General features: G+C 38.0%; 1 protein-coding gene across 3 annotated transcripts in view; it reads right to left on the bottom strand.

The window, feature by feature from the left end:
* The window catches only part of CKAP5 (cytoskeleton associated protein 5), a 106803-nt gene that overhangs the window by 34366 nt on the left and 50684 nt on the right, over window positions 1-21753 (bottom strand). For all 3 annotated transcript variants that reach the window (XM_079928414.1, XM_079928415.1, XM_079928416.1), the window contains exons 9-22: window positions 17832-17936; window positions 14819-14908; window positions 14549-14713; window positions 13920-14048; window positions 12970-13152; window positions 9628-9741; window positions 9228-9338; window positions 7767-7859; window positions 5007-5192; window positions 4384-4478; window positions 1298-1355; window positions 1080-1205; window positions 326-465; window positions 16-190 (exon numbers count right to left, since the gene is read on the bottom strand). In XM_079928414.1, coding sequence (XP_079784540.1) covers window positions 16-190; window positions 326-465; window positions 1080-1205; window positions 1298-1355; window positions 4384-4478; window positions 5007-5192; window positions 7767-7859; window positions 9228-9338; window positions 9628-9741; window positions 12970-13152; window positions 13920-14048; window positions 14549-14713; window positions 14819-14908; window positions 17832-17936 — 1770 coding nt within the window. The remainder of the gene's footprint in view (window positions 1-15; window positions 191-325; window positions 466-1079; window positions 1206-1297; window positions 1356-4383; window positions 4479-5006; window positions 5193-7766; window positions 7860-9227; window positions 9339-9627; window positions 9742-12969; window positions 13153-13919; window positions 14049-14548; window positions 14714-14818; window positions 14909-17831; window positions 17937-21753) is intronic.

The raw sequence follows: 21753 nt of genomic DNA, 5'->3' as shown, positions 1-21753 counted from the left end.
ATATATTCTACGTACCAAGATTTTATTTGAATCGTTGAGTCGACCCTTCAAGGCAGTTGGAAGTTCACCTATGTTTGGCTGGATAAATTTTGCTTCATTGATAACACCTGCCACTTCATCTAGGCCTTCTTTCCTGATCTTCCAATTCTTGTCACCAATCTTAGACACCAACTCTGAAGTGATTTTATCACTGAAAAAAAAAGACAGAATCCTTAATTCCAGATGCCTAAAAGAACAATGATGTCACAGAAGTACCCTGACTGAGAAACAGAAGACACCATTAAGAACTAAGTATAATACATCAAATAAATCATTAGCAACAAACCTGATTTCTGTCCTTGGCAAAAGATCCACAACATCATTGCCCCCATCATCTGGTTCGTCTCCATCTTCTCCTTCATCTGTACCACTTGTACTGTGTTTGGAAATCCCTCTGGTTGGAGCAGGTGGGTTCTGTCCCTGCATCTACACACAAATAAGTCAGTGAGGCTAATGAACTTGATGAAGAATATGAGAGCAAACTGGTTAGAGAATGGTACCTGTGTCAAACTTTCATATTCCTTCATAATATTTAATATTCACACAGCACATATTTTAATTCCTACTTAGATTCCAATTTTGAGACTATGTGACAAAAGATATCTTTATACAAACCTATTAGAATATGACTTCTCAATCATAAAGCTGTCATTTGACTTGTATGCCCAAGACAATACACAGCAAGTCTGCCAAAACTTAGCAATTTCAATTAGAAAGTTTATTCAAGGAAGGTCAAGTTTCTTTTTACTTAAAAAAAAAAATTTAATGTTATATTTAGTGTACTTTTGGAATAGGTAATACATTCAAAATGTTTAATATTCCAAAGCCACAAAGGGGAAAATGTCCCATCCTATACTATAGCTATCTAGTTCTCTTCCTCACAAAGTCATCTATTTCTTATGAATTCTTCCCAGGGATACCTTATACATATAAAAGCAAATACATACATATTCTTCATTCCAAAGGGTTAAAAGTTTAAACTTAACTAATATAAGCATTCTCAAGTCAACTATGGATTGTATCATTTGTGGAATCTTTACCTTCTCAAATTCTGCATCTATCTGGGATAGGAGGGCAGGCTTCTCATCCTCAAAGAACATTCGCAAAGAGGGACCAACGTACAGATACATCACGCCAAGCAAGGTGATGGCAGAAGTCCTCACAGCCTGGCAGAACAAAAATAACTTTTCAGATCAGAACAGAACCATAAAGATGGCTGTACTTACTACTCTTCCTATATATGCTGGTATGTACTCACTGGGTTTGTTGCAGCAAGAGCTGTCTTCACATTGCTAATGAAAGCTTTCACGTTCAATCTAGAAGAAATGATACTTAGAATGAAAAACAAGTGAAACCTCAAAATACTCAATGGAGTTTTATAAAGCCAGACTCTAGAACCAGCTTCCTTCAGATATGTCCTGAGTTTCACCTATTCTCTTTCTACACTCATTTAAAGTAAGCTTTAAATACTATCTATATGCATTAGATCAATCCAGTGTTGATCTCTTTCCTGAACTCCAGATTCATATATCCGACTGCCTTTGTGACATTTCCATTTTTATGTCTAGTAGATAACCTACATCTGTCAAAACCAAACTCCTGATTGTCCACAGCCCGCCCCCAAACCTGTTCTTCCCATAGTCTTCCCTATCTCAGTAAACAGGCACTTCATTCTCCAGTTGCTCAGGCCATCCCTGACTCCTCAGTCACCCTTGACTCCTCTTCTCTCTTAAGTTCAATATCCTGCTTAGTTCTACCTTCAAAATATATTCTGAATCATAATACTTCCAAGCCATATAATTTCTTGACAGGATTATTTCAGTAGCCTTCTAATTAGTCTCCCTGCTTCTGCCCTTGATCTTCACTATCTGTTCTGACTGAATAATCCTTGTATTATTCTGCTCAAAACTATCAATGGTTTCCAATTTATTCAAAACTTTGAGGCCCTACACAACCTGGGCCCCTGTTCTTTCTTCAATCTTTATCTCCTACCACTCCCTACTCCCTCACTCTTCTACTCCAACTGCATTCTGAAGAACAATTACTCCTTGCTATTTTAAAATATATCACATGTGCTCCTGCCACAGGGCTTCTGCACTTGCTGTTCCCTTCGTCTAGAATGTTTTTCTCCCAGGACTTCCCTAACCACTTCCTGACGCAGTGGTTAAGAACCTGCCTGCCAATGCAAGGGACACAGGTTCAAGCCCTGGTCCAGGAAGATCCCACATGCCGCGGAGCAACTAAGCCTGTGCACCACAACTACTGAGCCTGAGCTCTAGAGCCCGCGAGCCACAACTACTGAGCCTGCGTGCCACAACTACTGAAGCCCGTGCGCCTAGAGCCCGTGCTCCGCAACAAGAGAAGCCACCGCAATGAGAAGCCCACGCACCACAACGAAGAGTAGCCCCTGCTCGCCGCAACTAGAGAAAGCCTGCGCACAGCAACAAAGACCCAATACAGCCAAAAATAAATAAATAAAATAACTTTATATAAAAAAAAAAATCTTGGCTTTGCCACTTTCTGTGACTTGGGCAGATCACTCAAGCTTTCTGTGCTCTAGTTTCCTCATCTATAAAAGGAGAGAACAATACCTCACATGGTTTTTAATGATGATTAAATCAAATGAGTTATTATTTAGAAAGTGCCAGGCATAAAGTAAGTCTATAAAATTTTGCTAAATAAAATACAATAGTTCCCCCTTATCTGGGAGGGATACTTTCCAAGACCCCCCAGTGGATTCCTGAAACCGTGGATAGTACTACATATACTATTTTTTTCCTATACCTATGGAACTATGATAAAGTTTAATTTATAAATTAGACACAGTAAGAGATTAGTAATAATAACTAATAACAGAATAGAACAATTATAACAATATACTGTAATAAAAGTTATGTGAGTGTGCTCTTTCTCCTTTATCAATTTTTTCAACTCTACCAGAAATGCAGAGGCTGCTTCACTGGCAAACGCAGCCTCTCCTATAATTTTTACATTTTTCAGTCCCAACCTGTTTCTGAATCTGTGTAGCCATCCTTACTTGCAGCAAATGGCTTGGTGTCACTTGTTTCAGGGGATCCCTTACTGAAATCTTCATAGCCTGCACGCTTTTGGGTGGAACACATTGCCATCAGTCATGTTTTCTTTCCGTTTATGTCTTCCACCCAAAAATTCAATGCCTTTTCCATCTTAACTAAGCACTTACAATGTTTGCAGTTTGAGGTGCAACAGTGAAACTCACGAATTTCTTTTTCCTTCACAATTTATGGATAGAAGATTCTTACTGTAGATCTTAGCAACCTCAGCATGCCAGTTTTTTCTTTCCTTACTGAGTTGAGAACTTTCACTTTTTTACTTAAAGGAAGCACTTTACAGCTTCTTTTTAGCATATCCAAATTGCCAGCATCTCTACTCTTGCACTTTGGGGCAATTTTTTTTTTTTTTACGACTTTTTTGATGTGGACCATTTTTAAAGTCTTTATTTAATTTCTTACAATATTGCTTCTGTTTTATGTTTTTGTTTTTTGGCCGCGAGGCATGTGGGATCTTAGCTCCCTGACCAGGGATCGAACCTGCTCCCCCTGCATTGGAAAGCAAAGTCCCAACCACTGGACAGCCAGGGAAGTCCCATAGGGCCATTATTAAGTAAAATAAGGGTTACTTGAACAGCAGCACTACAATACCACAAGGATCGATCTGTAACTGAGACAGCTACTAAGTGACTGATGGGTGGGATACACTGGACAAACGAATGATTCATATCCTGGGCAGGACAGAGTGAGATTTCATCATGCTACTCAGAACAGCCCACAGTTTAAAACTTATAAATTGTTTATTTCTGAAATTTTCCATTTAATATTTTTTGAATGCAGTTGACTGTGGGTAACTGAAACTGTGGAAGGTGAAACCACAGATAAGCGGGGGACTACTGTAAACAAATGTGATCAATAGACAAATAACTTTGGGAAAGAGTGGGTTAAACAAGTGTCTCAACTGCAGGACTTCTCAGAGCCTTTAATTTTCCAACGTGCACTATAGATCTCTAAACAAGTGTGATTTTATATAGTATTTTCCAAATGTATTTGACTAGAAATCCTTGGAACTGGCTTTTCTGTGGGACAGTTACAAATACTTGAGGAAAAATAACTTAGAGAACTCTAATATTAGTGGATATCAAAATGCAGGAGCACAAGCCAATATAGGCTTTTGGAACAAAGGTAGTCTTGTTTTATATAAATTATAGGCAATCCAGCTCTGGCTTCTCAGAAATAAGCAGCAATAGCTACAACAAATATAATCACCAGTTAGAGACTGGCAAAACATGTGCTTGATTTCTTTCTGACTTACCCAGAAAAACCAAATTCTTTTATTGCATTTGATAGCCAATTCAGAGTTTCTGACTGATTCTTGGGATTCTTCTGTAAGAAAGCCATTGACATAACCTGGAGTGGAAAAACAAACATACAAAAAACCAAAACAGATCTGTGTTTTCTCTCAGATTTCTCACAGAAATATAGCTTGACATTAAGGCAGTAGTAGATTAAGCGTGGTTTTCCTGATGCTAACACAACTGCAAGAATGCCTTAGGAATGAAATATTTAATTTACACAAGAAAATGAGGTAAGTGATAGAAGTATTAAAAGCATTCTCACAGTATTGTACATCAACTAATACTTCAATAAAAAAAATTTTTTAAAAGGCAATCTGGACTGTTTACAACTTTTCATTAGTGGTCACTCTGGATGATAATGTCTTAAGAGAAAATTACTTTCATTCTTAATAGAATATTCTTGACTAAGACAATTTTAATTATCAGGCAACAGTGCAAAAATTACTAAAGGTAAAAGTAAAACAGTATCAAAAAAGGTTTTACTTGAGAAGAAAAGAACTAAAGTTTAACTAATAACTTTAAACTAAAATTTGGGAAAAAACTGGGAAAACTTGAGGAAAGAGAGCTCTGTGTCACTAACCTGTTCAGCTGTCCATGGCAACATACAAGCTTCTGCTATTGCTGTCATAGCTTCTTTTGCATTGTTCCCACATTTCACATCTCCAATCTTGTCTACAAGGCCATCTAAGACGATCTGAGCTGAAGTTTTGGAAAAATTTCCCTTCTGGGCAATCAAAGCAACTATGTGAAGCTTCATTTGCATCACCTGAACAAGGATAAGTATCAGAAAGTTATGAGTAAGCCAAAGACATTTTTTTGGCGGGGGTGGGGTGTGCCACGCGGCTTCTGGGATCTTAGTTCCCTGACCAGAGATTGAACCAGGCCCTCGGCAGTGAAAGTGCCAAGTCCTAACCACTGGACCGCCAGGGAATTGCCCAAAGACATTTATTTATTTACTTATTTTTATAGCAGCCTGAAGATGTAACAGCTGAGAACATGACCAAACTAAAATCAAACTTTAAACCAAGAAACAAAATAATTTTTATCCTTTAATTGTTATCAATTAATGTAGCTGACAGCTAAGACAGAAAAAAACTCAGTGTTTTAAAATATTAACAAGCAATGTTACCACATGAAGTTTATGAATTGAAAAATATAATTTCTATATTCTCCTTCTCCTATGGTTATCTGCATATAGTACTGAGCATACATCCTGAAATACATAATAAAATGACCATACTAATTCAGAGTTCCTACTAGAGTTGCCCACAAAAAAAATTACAACCCTCGTGTACACACACACACACACCAGAACTTGAGAGATTTAAAGAATTTGTAGATTTTTAAGTGGAAGAATGGAAGGAACTGTGAAAAACAATTTAAAGATATTAATGTGATGATGGCAGATGTCTGGGACTTCAGACACTTTTGACCGAAAATATTTCCCTTTGTCCTGTTTGAATATTTAAATAACAAGTGTTGGCAAGGAAGTAGAGAAACTGGAACTCTCCTGCACTGCTAGTGCAAAGATAAAATGGTACAGCCACTTTAGAAAACAGTTTGTCAGTTTCTCAGAAAGTTAAACAGAGTCACCATAAGACCCAGAAATTCTACTAGGTATATACATGTGTTCACACAAAAGTTTGTACATGAAAGTTCATAGTAGCATTATTCACAATAGCCCCAAAGCAGAAACAATGCAAATGCCCATCAACTTAGGAATGGGAAGGGACTTCCCTGGTGGTCCAGTGGTTAAGACTCCGTGCTTCCAATGAAGGGATTGCAGGATCCCTGGTTGGAGAACTAAGATTCCATATGCTGCGTGACACAGCCGAAGAAAAAACAAAGAACTTATGAATGGGTAAATAAAATGTTGTATATCCATACGATGGAATACTGTTTAGCAATAAAAGACTGTAGGGCTTCCCTGGTGGCGCAGTGGTTGACAGTCCACCTGCTTATGCAGGGGACGTGGGTTCGTGCCCCAGTCTGGGAGGATCCCACATGCCGCGGAGCAGCTGGGCCCGTGGGCCATGGCCGCTGAGCCTGCATGTCCGGAGACTGTGCTCCGCAGCGGGAGAGGCCATGGCCGTGAGAGGCCCGCGTACAGCAAAAAAAAAAAAAAAAAGACTGTAGAGTTGATATATGCTACAGTATGGATGAACCTTGAAAACATTATGCTAAGTAAAAGCCAGACACAAAAGGCCACATCATTCTATTTACATGAAATGTCCAGGAGAAGTGATCCATAGAGAGAGAAAGTAGATTAATTGTTGCCAGGGACTGGGGGTGGGCACTTGGGGAGGAATAGAGAGTGACTACTGATGGGTATGGGGTTTCTTTTTGGGGTGATGAAAATACTCTAAAATTAAATAGTGGTAGGAGTTGCTAACTATGTGTACAGACTAAAAACAGCTGCACTGTGCCGTTTAAAACAATTTTATACCCTCAGGAAAGTTGTTATAAAGGAAAAAAGATATAAAATTATCTCTTGATATGGATCTAATACAAAGAAGTGTATTAGCTCAAATCAGGTGTGCTTCTTTCACCTATCTGAGAAGCTACGTAAGGGGAGTTTTAAAAGTGGTGGTGTGAGGGGAAGAAGGCAGTATCAGAACCTTCTGGCACGGGAAACCTTTGTGGAGCTGGATGGTTTGGATGAGGTTATAACGCAGTGCTAAGGGAACAGTGAGCAAGGGAGCTATAGTCCTAAACAGAGAATAAAAGATGGCAAAACAGAAGTAAAAAAGAGACTAGCAGGAAGCCAAAAATAAACCTGATACATTTCAAACTTTTGTTTCCCATCAGCTCTATGTATGTCTAGAGGAGAAGAAGAAAACACTTTTCTCATTTTCCTTCATGTATTACTTTCCTATACCTCCCTTTACACCTACTTTTTAAACTAAATAACGCTACTGCTCAATTTCATCTCTATTATCAGTTAATGAGTTAAACCGATTACGTGGTAATTTTTTATTGGCAATTTAAAGACTACATTTATTTTTTATGCAAAGAAATAAGAAAGCTATCTCATTGTTCATCCCTCCCTATATTCGAGGGCTTCCAGGTCTAAATAATGAGAAAAATGCATACATATGAATTAACAAACAGTAAGTATTTGTATATATATAAACTCCTAAATGCACAAAGTTAGAGTTATGTGTTTAATCAAAATGCACACATTCCACTGTTCATTTAAAATTACATGACACATTGGCTGAGTGATTTTAAAAAAAAGAACAAGCTAAAAATTACCAAACTATACCTCTCTAATACACCATAGGATGATGTAATGAAAATTACTTCAATAAAAGATATTAAATCTCTAATTTAAATATACCTGAAAATTAGTTTCTTTCCATCCAGGTTTCTTGGCCAGCATCCTCACTAATGCCTGGCATGGCATTTCAGTTCGGTCCATTAGTTCAACAGCCTTGAAGTAAAACAAGATAGTAGGAGAGTTAAGGGATTAATGATTAGTTCCAAGGGAACAGTATATACCAAATCAATTACGTGTTTACCTTTGAAGGAGTGAGGGGAATAGAAATGAGGAGGGTCACAGATAGAGCTTGTTTACTTTCTGTTCTAATACTTTGTTTCTTAAGTTGGATGTTTGGTATATGGTTGTTATAGTGATGCCACTGAAACTCTTTTTTTCACATTTCAGGAATTCATAAATAATTTGCCCCAAAGAAAGTAACAGTTTTAATTTGCCCAGTGTATGGCTGAAACTGCTTATACATATTTTGACTTATTCGATTTTCCTAAAAACATAGCAAAGTAGAGTAGGTTAGAAGCATTTAAGTACAGGTTTCAAAGAAGCACACCCAGGGCTAAGCTTGAGTGGCGGATGCAGGACTGGAAGCCAGGACTCCTGGCTCAAGTCGCAGCATTCTTGCAGTTTCTCCACACCCCTCCTCATTAGAATCAAAGAGTGTGTGCCAAAATAAACCACCATGCTCCTGTCCAACACAGATTTTTTTTAAAGAAGCTTCTCATACCAAGTGATAATGTCTATTCTTCTGAGAATCATGACAACAAAGAGGGAAACATAAAATGGATGAGGGGTGGTTTACGTGAAGAGACCTGTTTGCCTAGTAAGTTTAATACCGTAATATTAAAATTCAGGGACTTCCCTGGTGGCACAGTGATTAAGAGTCTGCCTGCCAATGCAGGGGACATGGGTTCAATCCCTGGTCTGGGAAGATCCCTGGTCTGCCACGGAGCAACTAAGCCCGTGCGCCCCAACTACTGATGCCTGCGTGCCCTAGAGCCCACGTGCCACAACTAGTAAAGCCTGCACGCTCCAGGGCCTGCATGCTGCAACTACTGAACCTGCGTGCTTCAACTACTGAAGCCCATGTGCGTAGAGCCCGTGCTCTGCAACAAGAGAAGCCACCGCAATGAGAAGCCTGTGCACCTCAATGAAGAGTAGCCCCCGCTCACCACAACTAGAGAAAGCCTGAGCGCAGCAACAAAGACCCAACACAGCCAAAAAAAAAAAAAAATTAAAAATAAAATAAAATTCATGTAAGCCTTATAATTCAGAATAAACCTAATTTTCTTGAGTATGCATCACTTAGGTTATGAGCTGATAGAAGCCACAGAAAGCAGATGTTGAAAGATAAATACTAAACAGCTAAAAAGCAAATAAAAACCCCACCTCATCTTTAGTTAACACCCTGCAAACATGTTCACTGGTTACAAAATACAGCAATTAGGACTAGTCCTTCATTTATCAATTCATCACTTCTGTATGATGTAATTTTCTTTCACATTCAACTCATCCCTGTGTACCCACCTTTTGGAACTCTTCCATACAGGCCAGCCTTTCCTTCCAGTTACTGCTGTCTAGAAGCTGTATACAGGTAGCAGGAAGGACAGCTGAAGCTTTTTCTTCACATACTTCTATCTGTAAGATACAAAACATTAACACTAATAATTGCTTAAGGAAACAGATGGCAACAATGTAAGAATACCCCAGCCAAAACTACAAGAACACTCCCATAGGTGTGTTTTAGTATCTGAGGATTCTATTATACTACTGTAAAGGGGAAGTTTGTCCAAGGCACAGTTTCAATAAGCTAAAAAGACATCCATTAACTATACGTTACAGAACTCAGAAAAGAAAGAACCTGAACCTCCTCATAGGCAATGACTTTCCATGGTTTTGAGTTTGAGGCATACTGTATAATACTGACCGAGAGCTCAGGCTCCACTATTTCTTTAGTCTCCAACCCTTTCTTGTTCTTGGTTCCAGTGCTCCCTGCGCCTCCTAGTGCAGCTGGTTTCCCCTTCTTCGGTGGCCCGCCAGGCTAAAAGCAAACAGAAAAATATTAAACCACTTAAGGATTTAGAATAGTGATTCTTAGACATTTTGGGATTAGAGATTCCTCAAAAATTTGATTAAAATGAGGGATCACTCAACCAACAGCGACAACAAAAAGACCCATATTTTCTGTGCCCACAGAATTTAGCAATTTCAAGGGCAGACAGACCTCCTGAAGATCATTCATGGGGAATCTGTAGAAGCTGTGTTAAGAACCTCTAGGGCTTCCCTGGTGGCGCAGTGGTTAAGAATCCGCCTGCCAATGCAGGGGACGTGGGTTCGAGCCCTGGTCCAGGAAGATCCCACATGCCGCAGAGCAACTAAGCCTGTGTACCACAACTACTGAAGCCCACATGCCTAGAGCCCATGCTCCACTACAAGAGAAACCACCGCAATGAGAAGCCCGAGCACCACAACGAAGACAACAGCAACTAGAGAAAAGTCCATGAGCAGCAACGAAGACCCAACACAGCCAAAAATAAATAAAATTAAAAAAAAAAAAGAACCTCTAATTCAAAATGAGCTAATGAGATAAATGAAATAAAAACAATAAACTGGATTTATGCTACATTTACAGATTAATTTGAGAATTAATGTTTGATGCCTTTAAATGCCTCTAGATCCTTCCTACACTAGTAAAGGGCAGTTTCTGAGTTATAACATTTACTCACTATTTAACCACAAAGTACTCACTATTTAACCACAAAGTTACTCCAAGTAACATGGAATATGTTATTACTCACTGTAGAACTATCTAATTTGTGAAGAAAAAGAGGTGTTACGCCAATTTCAGTGAGTGTTCTAGTTATGTTGAAGATGGCCATCTCACTGAATATTTTTTATTGTTTTATTAGTTTTCCAGTTGACTTGCTTGGGTTTTCCAAGAATATGATCATATAATCTATAAAAATGATATATTTAATCATATCAAAGTATCCATCCATTTCTATACGGTTAAGAATTTTTATCAAGAAGACATGCTGAAATTTATTATATTCCTTTTCAGTGTTTGAAATTAGACTTCTTTTGATCTATAAATTCAGTAATTTTTCTAATATCAAACTATCCTTGCGATCTTGGAATAAACTTCAGTTGCTCATACTTTCTATTGCACCCACTGGATTCTATCTGCTAATATTCTATTTAAATATCTTGATTTAAATTTATGTCACCCCCAGTTTTGAAAGGTCACAAGAAAATAGCAGTTTATCATAAGGTATACAGCCAAGGGCAGTAACATTAATATGGCAACACACATCACTGTCCACATCATTCCTTCTACCTATTTTGGATATTTGTTAAGCAATGCCCAAACCTAAAAAGAAAAGATAAAATGACAGAAGACCAATTTAGTCTTGAACATCCAGAGCTGTTCTGAAACCACTGTTATCTTGAACATATTCTGAGCTTTTAAGGTGGGGTTAGCAAAGCTAAGATGCTGGTTTTTAATCCAATGGAAACCTCTAACACTTGCCAGTTCACATTAGCACTATGATTTTATTGGTTCATAATAACTACCCCATGAAGAGAGATTTAATTGTTTTCTCACTGTAAAAATAGAAAATTTTACACTCTTTGATTTACTAGAACACCTCTTCTGGATCCTTTCTTGTATATAATAGTACTCTGTTTTATTAATTGAGAGGCACCTCAATTAATAAATCTCCTTTTTTTTTTTAAACATAGACATACATGTTTATTGGCTTAGTAGGTTTATTAGATGATACTGTCCTACTGATTTTTTCAAAAGAACAAAAGCAGGTCCTTCCCCACTCCACCCACAGCTTATTCTTGGGGGAAGGAAAAGAATCCCTTATAAGAGAAAGCCGGCTAGCATGGAAAGGTTCAGCAAGATAAGAAAAGGTCTTAAGGTGCTGCACCCAGGTCACTGTCCAGAGAGGCAGGAGCTGGTGAGAAAGGAGAAAATAGCTGCCAACTCCCTGTACTGGAGTACTGAAGAGACAGTATAACATGAAAGTACACAGACTCTGTAGCTAGATACCTGGGTTCAAATCCCAGTTCTGCAACTCTGGTCATTCAACAAATATATGCAGAGCTCCTGCTATATGCCGGAGCCTCTTCTATGCACAAGTGGTCAAGCAGTGACAAGATCTCTATCCTTTAAAGTTTACAATACAGTGTGGGGAGACAGAATAAACAAACAAGTGAATTGTAAGAGCATGTGCAGGACATGTAACCTTGCTGAGCCCCAGTTTCCTTTTCTGGAAAAACAGGGATCACAAAACCCTTATCTCAAGGATTGTTATGATGATTAAATAAGGTTATGTAGGTAAAATGCTTCACAAAGTAAAGCTCACTAAATATCAGTTCTCTTCTCCTAACTCCAGGCTGGGGCTCAGGGTGGAAAAGAGAATCAAACTTCTTGCATTTTCAGCAGATAACTTCATGCTTAAGAGAATCCAGTCCAAGAAAAGTGTTCACTGTAAGAATGCCATATTTGCCCTTGGTCATTTCCCCCTCTTCTACACTAGAAAGTGAGACCCTGATGGAACGGAGACTCGGTGCTGCAATTCCAGAGCATTATTAGCAAAATGACCTTATGTTAAGTTAGAAAATGAACTTACATTATTAATGTTATGTACCTTGCCATACTATTTCATTATTATTTTTAATAAATTTATTTTATTTATTTTTGGCTGCATTGGGTCTGTTGCTGTACGTGGGCTTTCTCTAGTTGCAGCAGGCAGGGGCTACTCTTTGCTGTGGTGTGCAGGCTTCTCTTGTTGTGGAGCACAGGCTCTAGGTGCGCAGGCTTCAGTAGTTGTGGCACGTGGGCTCAGTAGTTATGGCTCGCAGGCTCAGCAGTTGTAGCACACGGGCTTAGTTGCTCTGTGGCATGTGGGATCTTCCCAGACTAGGAATCGAACTCGTGTCCCCTGCATTGGCAGGTGGATTCTTAACCACTGCGCCACCAGGGAAGTCCCTATTTCATTATTTAATGATACTTTCTGATGCCTTAAAATGTACTCCTGTATCTTCATTACCATTTTTATCTCTATATAGGTTTCAAATAACCAAATGTACTATTGGAATATGCTGTCTTCATTAAAAGATGCTCTGCTGTATTTTGAATGTTGTAATGAGTTCATCTCTCAAATGAAATCATATTGAAGAACAACCCTGAACCTGAGATTCAGACCCTACCTTACTAAATTCTAATTTTTAAACCATATTTTCCAAGTCATCTATTAACCTTAGTAGCAGGTGCCTTTTTTAAGGGTCCTGGTTTGGGTGCTGAAATGTCCTTTGTGTCCTTATCTCCTGTAGCCCCTGAAGCAGCAGCTCTTCCCGGCACAGGCTTGAACTCCTTCTTGTCAGCTGCAAGTCCAGCTTTCTTACCATGTACGAGCTCTACTTTTTCTGAACATTCTTTGATCTGGAGAATGAAATTGAGATAGACGTCACTGAGCCTAACTTTGAAACACAATCATTACATTACTTAATAAGTCACTTCTAAACCACAACTACATGAGAATTCAGAGAGAAAAGTTTCCTTTTCAACAAAGATAAATTATCCATATTTTCTTGGCAGTAGATATACATTAATGACATCTTACATTATATTTCTATGCAAATGAGAATTTACTAAACTTACAATAACCACATTTTTGTAGAAAATGAACTTAGGTTTACCGGGGGGGAAGGGGGGGAGAGATAAATAGGGAGATTAGGATTGACATATACACACTACTATATATAAAATAGGTAACTAATAAGGACCTACTGTATAGCAGAGGGAACTCTACTCAATAATCTGTAATGACCTATACGGAAAAAGAATCTAAAAAAGAATGGATATATGTACAACTGAATCACTTTGCTGTACAGCAGAAACTCACACAACACTGTAAATCAACTATACTGCAATGAAAATTAAAAATAAACAATAACCATATTTTTGATGGAAGACATTCATATTTAGAAAGGCAATTTTCCAGATATTAGAAATGAAATTAACTCAAAACATCATTTTTACCTCCTCTACAGATTGGTCATTCAATTTTATTTTATTTTATTTTTTATAATTTGAAAGATATTTCTACTAATCAAGAAATTCTGATCAAAAGGATACCAGTAAACAAACCCATATTGCACAGAGACAGGACCGCTATCCAATTTCATTAAAACCCATTACTAACCTACCTTATCAAGCTTGAGTTTGTCGACATCAGCTAAGAATGGGTTTACTGCTTTCTCACCAACCACCTTCAAAGCAGTACCCAATGCTTCAAATGCAGCATCTCTGACTTCAGGAGCAGAATCATTGATGTGCTATAGTCCGGAAGTAAGCAAGATGATCTTGATACAAGGTTCTTTAGGTATTACTGATTTTAATTCAGACTGATGGTTGTTAGATAAAGAATTTGCTTTTTACAATTCACAGAATCTAAGCTTAGCTTTCTATTTGCCAATTAAGTTACCCTTCCTCTTACCCTCTATCTAAAATGCTTCATACTCAAATGATCTTTAAATATTCTAAACTGGATGCCTGTGCTTGACCAGATCCAGCTGAATATCAGTTTATGGGCCAAATAAGAAATAAAAGTTTTAGTAGTTAGTGAAATTATAAAGCTAATTTGTGCTTTTCTTCAAGAACAGGAACATAAATAATACAAGAATTTGGATTCAATTTTCAAAGCTACAGAGGGTCTCTCCTCAAAAGACAATAATCTACAGTCTTAAAGTCAAGTAGTCACTGTACACAATCAGTAGAAAAAACAAAATCTTGCCTAGGTATAAAATATTTCCTCAATTTCAAAGAAAGTCTATACCTTAAGTAGAGCAGCACAAAAGGGCTTTAGTAAGCTCTTTGGCAGGGTAGAAGCAGTGCAGTGGCGGAAGCTTCTTGCAATAAAAAGAGATGTCTGCTGCTTGATGGTTGGATTTTTATTATCCATTACTGCTAAAACATCCTCACTGATGTTCTGTAGTGTGGTCTTTAGAAAGAAAATGTGGTCAATAAGCTTTTCTCAAATGTAAAGAACAATCAAAATATTACATTGACAAACTTTACTTTAGACAAAACCACAAACTCAACTTACAGTAAGAAAGATTGCATCAATTGCCTCCTGCAGGGCTTGTACCACTTGAGGCTTCTTCTCTTTGAATTTCTCCAAAATGGTTGGTACAACCTTTAAAAGTGAATAGTTGGAATGTATTCGGCAAAAAAAAAAAAAAAGGAATGATGTACTGATATATGCTACAACATGGATGAACTTTGAAAACATTATGCTAAGTGAAAGATGCCAGTCACAAAGGACCACACGTGTATTATTCCATTTGTACAAAACTTCAAATCCACAGAAGCAGAAAAGTATATCAGTTGTTGCCAGGGTCTGGGGGAGGGGAGAATGGGGAGTGACTGCTAATGGATATAGGGTTTCTTTTTGGGGTGGTGAAAATGTTCTGGAATTAGATAGTAGTGATGGTAACACACCCTTATGAATATACTAAAACCACTGAATTATATACTTTAAGACGGTGAATTTTATAGTATGTAAGTTATATCTCAATAAAACTTATTAAAACAATGTTTGCCTCTACCAAAATAAACAAAAAAATAAACATCTAAGTTGGATTAAGAAGTCATTTCCTTCCTTGAAGGGCATAAGAATCTTATGCTGGAACAATCTTATGCCTATACCACCACAGCAATGTTTCTCAACCTTTTTTTTGCACCTGTACCTTATATGCAACCTTACAATCATTTTTATCAGTAACAACTCTTATTGGACAAAATGATCCTCAACTAGGTGGATTTAGGGTAGGGGAACAGGTATAGTATACAATCCTTCCTCCCCACCCAAGATTCTGATAGCCCTCACTTGGACTGAGATGTCTTCTGCCTCTTCACTACACTAAAGAAAAAAGAAACAGTACCAGAAACTATAGCATTTTTTTTTTTTTTTTTTTTTTTGCAGTACACGGGCCTCTCACTGTTGGGGCCTCTCCCGCTGCAGAGAGCACAGGCTCCAGACGCACAGGCTCAGCGGCCATGGCTCACGGGCCCAGCCGCTCCGCGGCATGTGGGATCTTCCCGGACTGGGGCACGAACGAACCCGTGTCCCCTGCATCGGCAGGCGGACTCTCAACCACTGTGCCACCAGGGAAGCCCAGCAATTTTGATCAGAACTGTGTCTTCTTACTCAAGTACTAAGTTTAGATCAGTAAAGTTAGAATTTTTATAATGTTTATCTTATAAACTATCACTAATTCATTAAATATTTATTGAATACCAAGTATATGTATTGAGTATATGTAGCCAGGCACTGTGCTGGCAGGCAAATTAAAGTTGCTTTTTAAGGTCTAAAATATCTAGCAAAGCTCAATGGCACCTCCCTCAACCCAATTTTTTAAAAAAATTTCATAGAAGTGATACAGATCAGAAGGAATACAGTTTCCATGGAGAAATATAAAAGACTTTTTAATACTAAGAGTTAGTAATAAACCTGAAAATCAATATACTTTTAAAAACTGTTTTTATTGATGTAACACTGGTTCATAACATTATCTAAGATTCATGTGTACCACATTATAATTCGATTTCTGTATACACTATAGCGTGCTCACCACCAAAAGTCTAGTTTTCATCCGTCACCATACAATTGACTTCCTTTACCCATTTTGCCCCCTGCCAATCAAAAATCAAGATATTTTAATAGCTATAAAGCTAAAGTTCACTTTTATATATATTGTCAAAAAGACAGTTTATAAGTAGCTAAGGAAAATAAAGCTGAACCACACTAACGTGCTTGATATCAAACACTGTATATGATGTAATTTTAAGGGGAGACAAATACCCCAAACTATAAAGCACTAGAGACATTCTTTAAGCTGCACACCAAAATGTCACAAAGCCAGAATCAGAATTCAAACTAAATGGTCAGGTAATCATCTAACTATAAATTTAGTAAATTAAAATGTACTTTAAAGATTGTTTTCTAGCTTGAAAAATTATAATACAGAAGTATAAAATATTCTAAGTAACACAAAACTGACCAAAAGCTAATCAATACACTCGATACCATACACACACAGAGATATTATATAATAAGTAATGATTACTATAAACATAATGATTATAATTTTACTCCAATTTGTGATTTACACGTTTAAGGGTTTTAAAGACCCTTATTTTTATTTCCCTGGTAACAAGCTAGTCATGATTTATTTTTATTTGGTAGTGTCTTATTTTTTTCAGTTGAGTTCTCTGAAATTATTTTTAATGCTATGAGTAAGCAAGCTCCAAATACCATAACTAAGTGAGGTTTGATGTTTGCTTCAATATAAAACTGACACATGACTACAGACTATTAGGAGACTCTCAAAAGTCAATCCAGGGAATCAAATGATCAGTGGCTAGCAAGTTAAACCCTAAAGTTCACTATGGTCAATATTCAGGATGCTGAGCCATTTTAAGTAATACAGATGAGATTTAGAGGCCAACTGACAGATGCCAGAATTAAAGAAAACATCGCAATTTGTTAAAACTGTTAGCAAACTTGATTGCTTCCAAATTTATGTTCAACGAATGTCTCTAGTCAGAGTTTCTTATAATAAACTGATATATCACCAACAGTGTAACCTATATAAGATGTCTCAAGTATATAAGTAAACTACTTTTTAAAATAGAAAAACACCATAAAATACATTTTATATATTAATCTCACTTCCGGTTTTATATTGTCTTTCCTGCTCTCATTTTTACTCTGTTCTGGTTATCACAAGTTATACTTCATACTGTTATACTGTATATAATATTTTAAGAGCAAAGCAAGATATAAGTAAATAAGTAATAGGCAAATCAATTGAACTAAGTACTTTAGGTCAAGTGCCTGATTTTCTACATAAAGCTAGTGAATTTAGTTACAACTGACATTTTTATTGAAATGTTGTAAGGAGTTATGCTCAGTATTAACAAAACTTAGTGAGAAATTTACTTTCCCCATATATATAAAGATCTGTGCCAAAAAGCTGTTTTAAAGCATAAAGCAAACTAGCCTGCCATTCTTGATAACGTTGTTGATTTGTATCAAAAAAAGGAGTGTTACTTACGTGTCCTGCATATTGTCCGAATTTCTTCCTTAGCCCAACAGCCAGGCCAGTAAGACATTTTGCTGCCAGAGCCACCAACATGACATTGGTGTCCTTTCCAACAACCTACAGAGGGTGGAAAGAAAGGAAAACAAAAGAGTCACAGCCCCATAGAAGGGAACTGAAAATTTATTCTTAAAAGAACTCTGAAAGCTATTATGTAATGAATAGCCAACTTCGTTTCCTACAAAAGAGGAAAGATTCTTCCTTGACAATATCAAATTTGGGAGCTTCCCTTCATTATGTTTAGTCTCCTATCTTAAAGTTCTACCGGTAAAATATACATAAAACCAGGTCAAATCGCTAACGCTCCATTTGTGGTAGTATGGGCTGTCAGCATTGCACAACTGTGCAGGAGGTGACTCTGATAATGGCAGAGAAGCTGGAGGCCTGCTGACTTTGCTTTGGGGCAGGGAAAGCCAAAAGACGGTGTATCTCCAAAAGACACCACAGAGTAGCAGCTCTAAAATTTATACCCAAGAAACACCAGTAGAAACTGTTGTAGGTACCTTCAAGAAGCTGATGGGATGTAAACTATTATATATAGGATGGATAAATAACAAGGTCCTACTGTATAGCACAGGGAACTATACTATATTCAATATCCTGTGATAAACCATAATGGAAAAGAATATTTAAAAAAAGAATGTCTCTATGTGTATAACTGAGTCACTTTGCTGTACAGCAGAGATTGGCACAGCACTGTAAATCAACTATACTTCAATAAAAAAATTAAATAAAAAAAAAAAAAAGAAGCTGATGTGGACTCTAAATTGCAAATGCCATTGCAACCATTCCTCTGAGGGAGCTTCTGGCCTTGCAGCTGCCATTTTAGTTATGTAGTGACCATCAGACTTGTATTCAGAGTCTCTCAGCAGAGTCTCCTCCAGCAATGTTTATACTACCACCCTCTGATAGCATACCCTACAAGGCCCAGAACTTATCAAAAGTCATAGGTAGTAGCTGCATTTGTGTCAATCTAGCAAGACAGTGACTATGCCTCAGTTCCCTCCTAATGAGATTTTACTTTGGTATACTGCTCAAGTCAGCTGGTGTTAAAAAGCTGCTTTACTTTTAAGTGCTCCCAAACCCTTGTTTTTTCACTCTTTTCCCAGGTAGAAGTAATGCTTCCATTCTATTTTGGACTTTATCCCTAAGATGTGGTATTTCATAAGCAGAACACTTCATTCCAGATTCCCTGAATTAAAGAACCCCTAATGCATAGCATTCAACAAAGTTCTATTTGGCACCTACATATATTCCCTAAGTGCTGAGGAGTAAGGGTTAAAAGACTAACATTTATTAAAAACAACTTCAAAAACTAAAAACAGAACTACCATATGACCCAGCAATCCCATTACTGGGTATATACCCAAAGAATACCATAATTCAAAAAGACACATGCACCCCAATGTTCACAGCAGCACTAATTACAATAGCCAGGACATGGAAACAACCTAAATGTCCATCAGCAGAGGAATGGATAAAGAAAATGTGGTGTATATATACACACACACACACACACACACACACACACACACACACACACACACACACACACACACACACACAGGAATATTACTCAGCCATAAAAAGGAACAAAATTGAATCATTTGTAGAGACATGGATGGACACAGAGAGAGTCATACAGAGTAAAGTAAGCCAGAAAGAGAAAAACAAATATTGTATATTAACGCATACATGTGGAATCTAGAAAAATGGTACAGATGATCTTATCTGCAAAGCAGAAATAGGGACACAGATGTAGAAAACAAATGTATGGATACCAAGGGGGAAGGTGGGGTGGGAGGAACTGGGAGATTGGGATTGACACATATACACTATTGATACTATGTATAAAATAGATAACTAATGAGAATATACTGTATAGCACACGGAACTCTACTTAATGCACTGCGGTGAACTAAATGGGAAAGAAATCCAAAAAAGAGGGGATATATGTATATGTATAGCTGATTCATTTTGCTGTACAGTAGAAACTAACACAACATTGTAAGGCAACTATACCCCAATAAAAATTTTAAAACATTAGATGCCATAATTTTATAGGTGCTTTATAATCCTTATTTTAATTTTCACTCAAACCCTATAAAGCAGGTACTATTACTATCTCAATTTTGTGGATTTCAAGAATTAAATAGAGGACTTCCCTGGTGACGCAGTGGTTAAGAATCTGCCTGCCAATGCAGGGGACACGAGTTCAAGCCCTGGTCCAGGAAGATCCCACATGCCACGGAGCAACTAAGCCCGTGAGCCACACCTACTAAGCCTGTGCGCCACAACTACTGAAACCTACGTGCCTAAAGCCTGTGCTCCATAGCAAGAGAAGCCTGAGAAGACTGCACTGCAACGAACGGTAGCCCCAGCTCCCCGCGACTAGAGAAAGCCTGCGTGCAGCAACGAAGACCCAACAAAGGCAAAAATAAATAAATTTATTTAAAAAAAAATAAATAGAGATTAACATGCTCAAGGTCACAGAGCTAGCCAACGGCAGTGCTGTGATTCAAACCTAGGTCTGCTTTGACTCCAAAGCTTTTGCTCTCTTTACTAAAGCATATTCTCCCTGTAAACTCATGGCAAATTCATTTTCCTTATGAGAAGATGAGATCAGGGTCCTAATAAACATTTTGTTAAATCTGTAATTACTATAAATCTATGGAGTAAAAATTCTATTCAGTTTTGTATTGAACACATTATTGGTATTTGTAAACGTCTGGATTATTTTTCCTTACCAAAGCATCTCAGGTATTATTTACATGCTAGACTTTATATTTAACATCTAAATGTATATTCTAGGAATGGTCATCAAAAACATGCCAGGCCCCATTCCAAGAGGTCCTAGTTCAATGAATTTGTGATGGGATTTGGATATCAGTATTTTAATATAGCTCAAAAGGTGATTTTGTTATACTGCCCCAATTAAAGGCCATCATTCAATCCCATCCTTAAGAGACTACCTCTAGGGCTTCCCTGGTGGTGCAGTGGTTGAGAGTCCGCCTGCCGATGCAGGGGACACGGGTTTGTACCCCGGTCTGGAAAGATCCCACATGCTGCGGAGCGGCTGGGCCCGTGAGCTGTGGCTGCTGAGCCTGCGCGTCCAGAGCCTGTGCTCCACAACGGGAGAGGCCACAACAGTGAGAGGCCCGCGTACCGCAAAAAAAAAAAAAAAAGAGACTACCTCTAGAGACTTCCCTGGTGGCGCAGTGGTTAAGCATCTGCCTGCCAATATAGGGGACATGGGTTTGAGCCCTGGTCTGGGAAGATCCCACATGCCGTGGAGCAACTATGCTTGTGCACCGCAACTACTGAGCTTGCGCTCTAGAGCCCGAGAGCCACAACTACTGAGCCCGCGTGCTGCAACTACTGAAGCCCGCTAGAGCCTGTGCTCTGCAACAAGAGAAGCCACGGCAATGAGAAGCCCACGCACCGCAAGGAAGAGTAGCCCGACTGCCACAACTAGAGAAAGGCTGTGCACAGCAACGACGACCCAACGCAGCCAAAAATAAATTTAAAAATTTTTAAAAAAGAAGACGTTCTTAATTAAAAAAAAAAGAGAGACTACCTCTAAAGTTACCATTAGATCAATAACCAGTGGAAGTTGAATATCAGACACTGATGATCCTAATGTAAAGTTTTGAAGAGGATCTTGTGAACCTATTATAGTTCAGGATATAATAGAAGATTGAATGAATTTATTGATGAGCAATGAACCAGGCATCTATTACAATATCTGCATATTACCACTCACTGTCACACATCTCAGTTTGATTAAACAAGTTGTTCTTAACTGAGAAATGGGAGTGGTGGGGGGACTTCCCTGGTGGTCCAATGGTTAAGACTCCGCACTCCCAATGCAGGGGGC

This window comes from Stenella coeruleoalba, assembly GCF_951394435.1.
Source record: "Stenella coeruleoalba genome assembly, chromosome: 8".
Classification (NCBI taxonomy): domain Eukaryota; kingdom Metazoa; phylum Chordata; class Mammalia; order Artiodactyla; family Delphinidae; genus Stenella; species Stenella coeruleoalba.
Note: the sequence above shows the minus strand (reverse complement) of the source record. Positions and strands in the feature narration are given on the sequence as shown.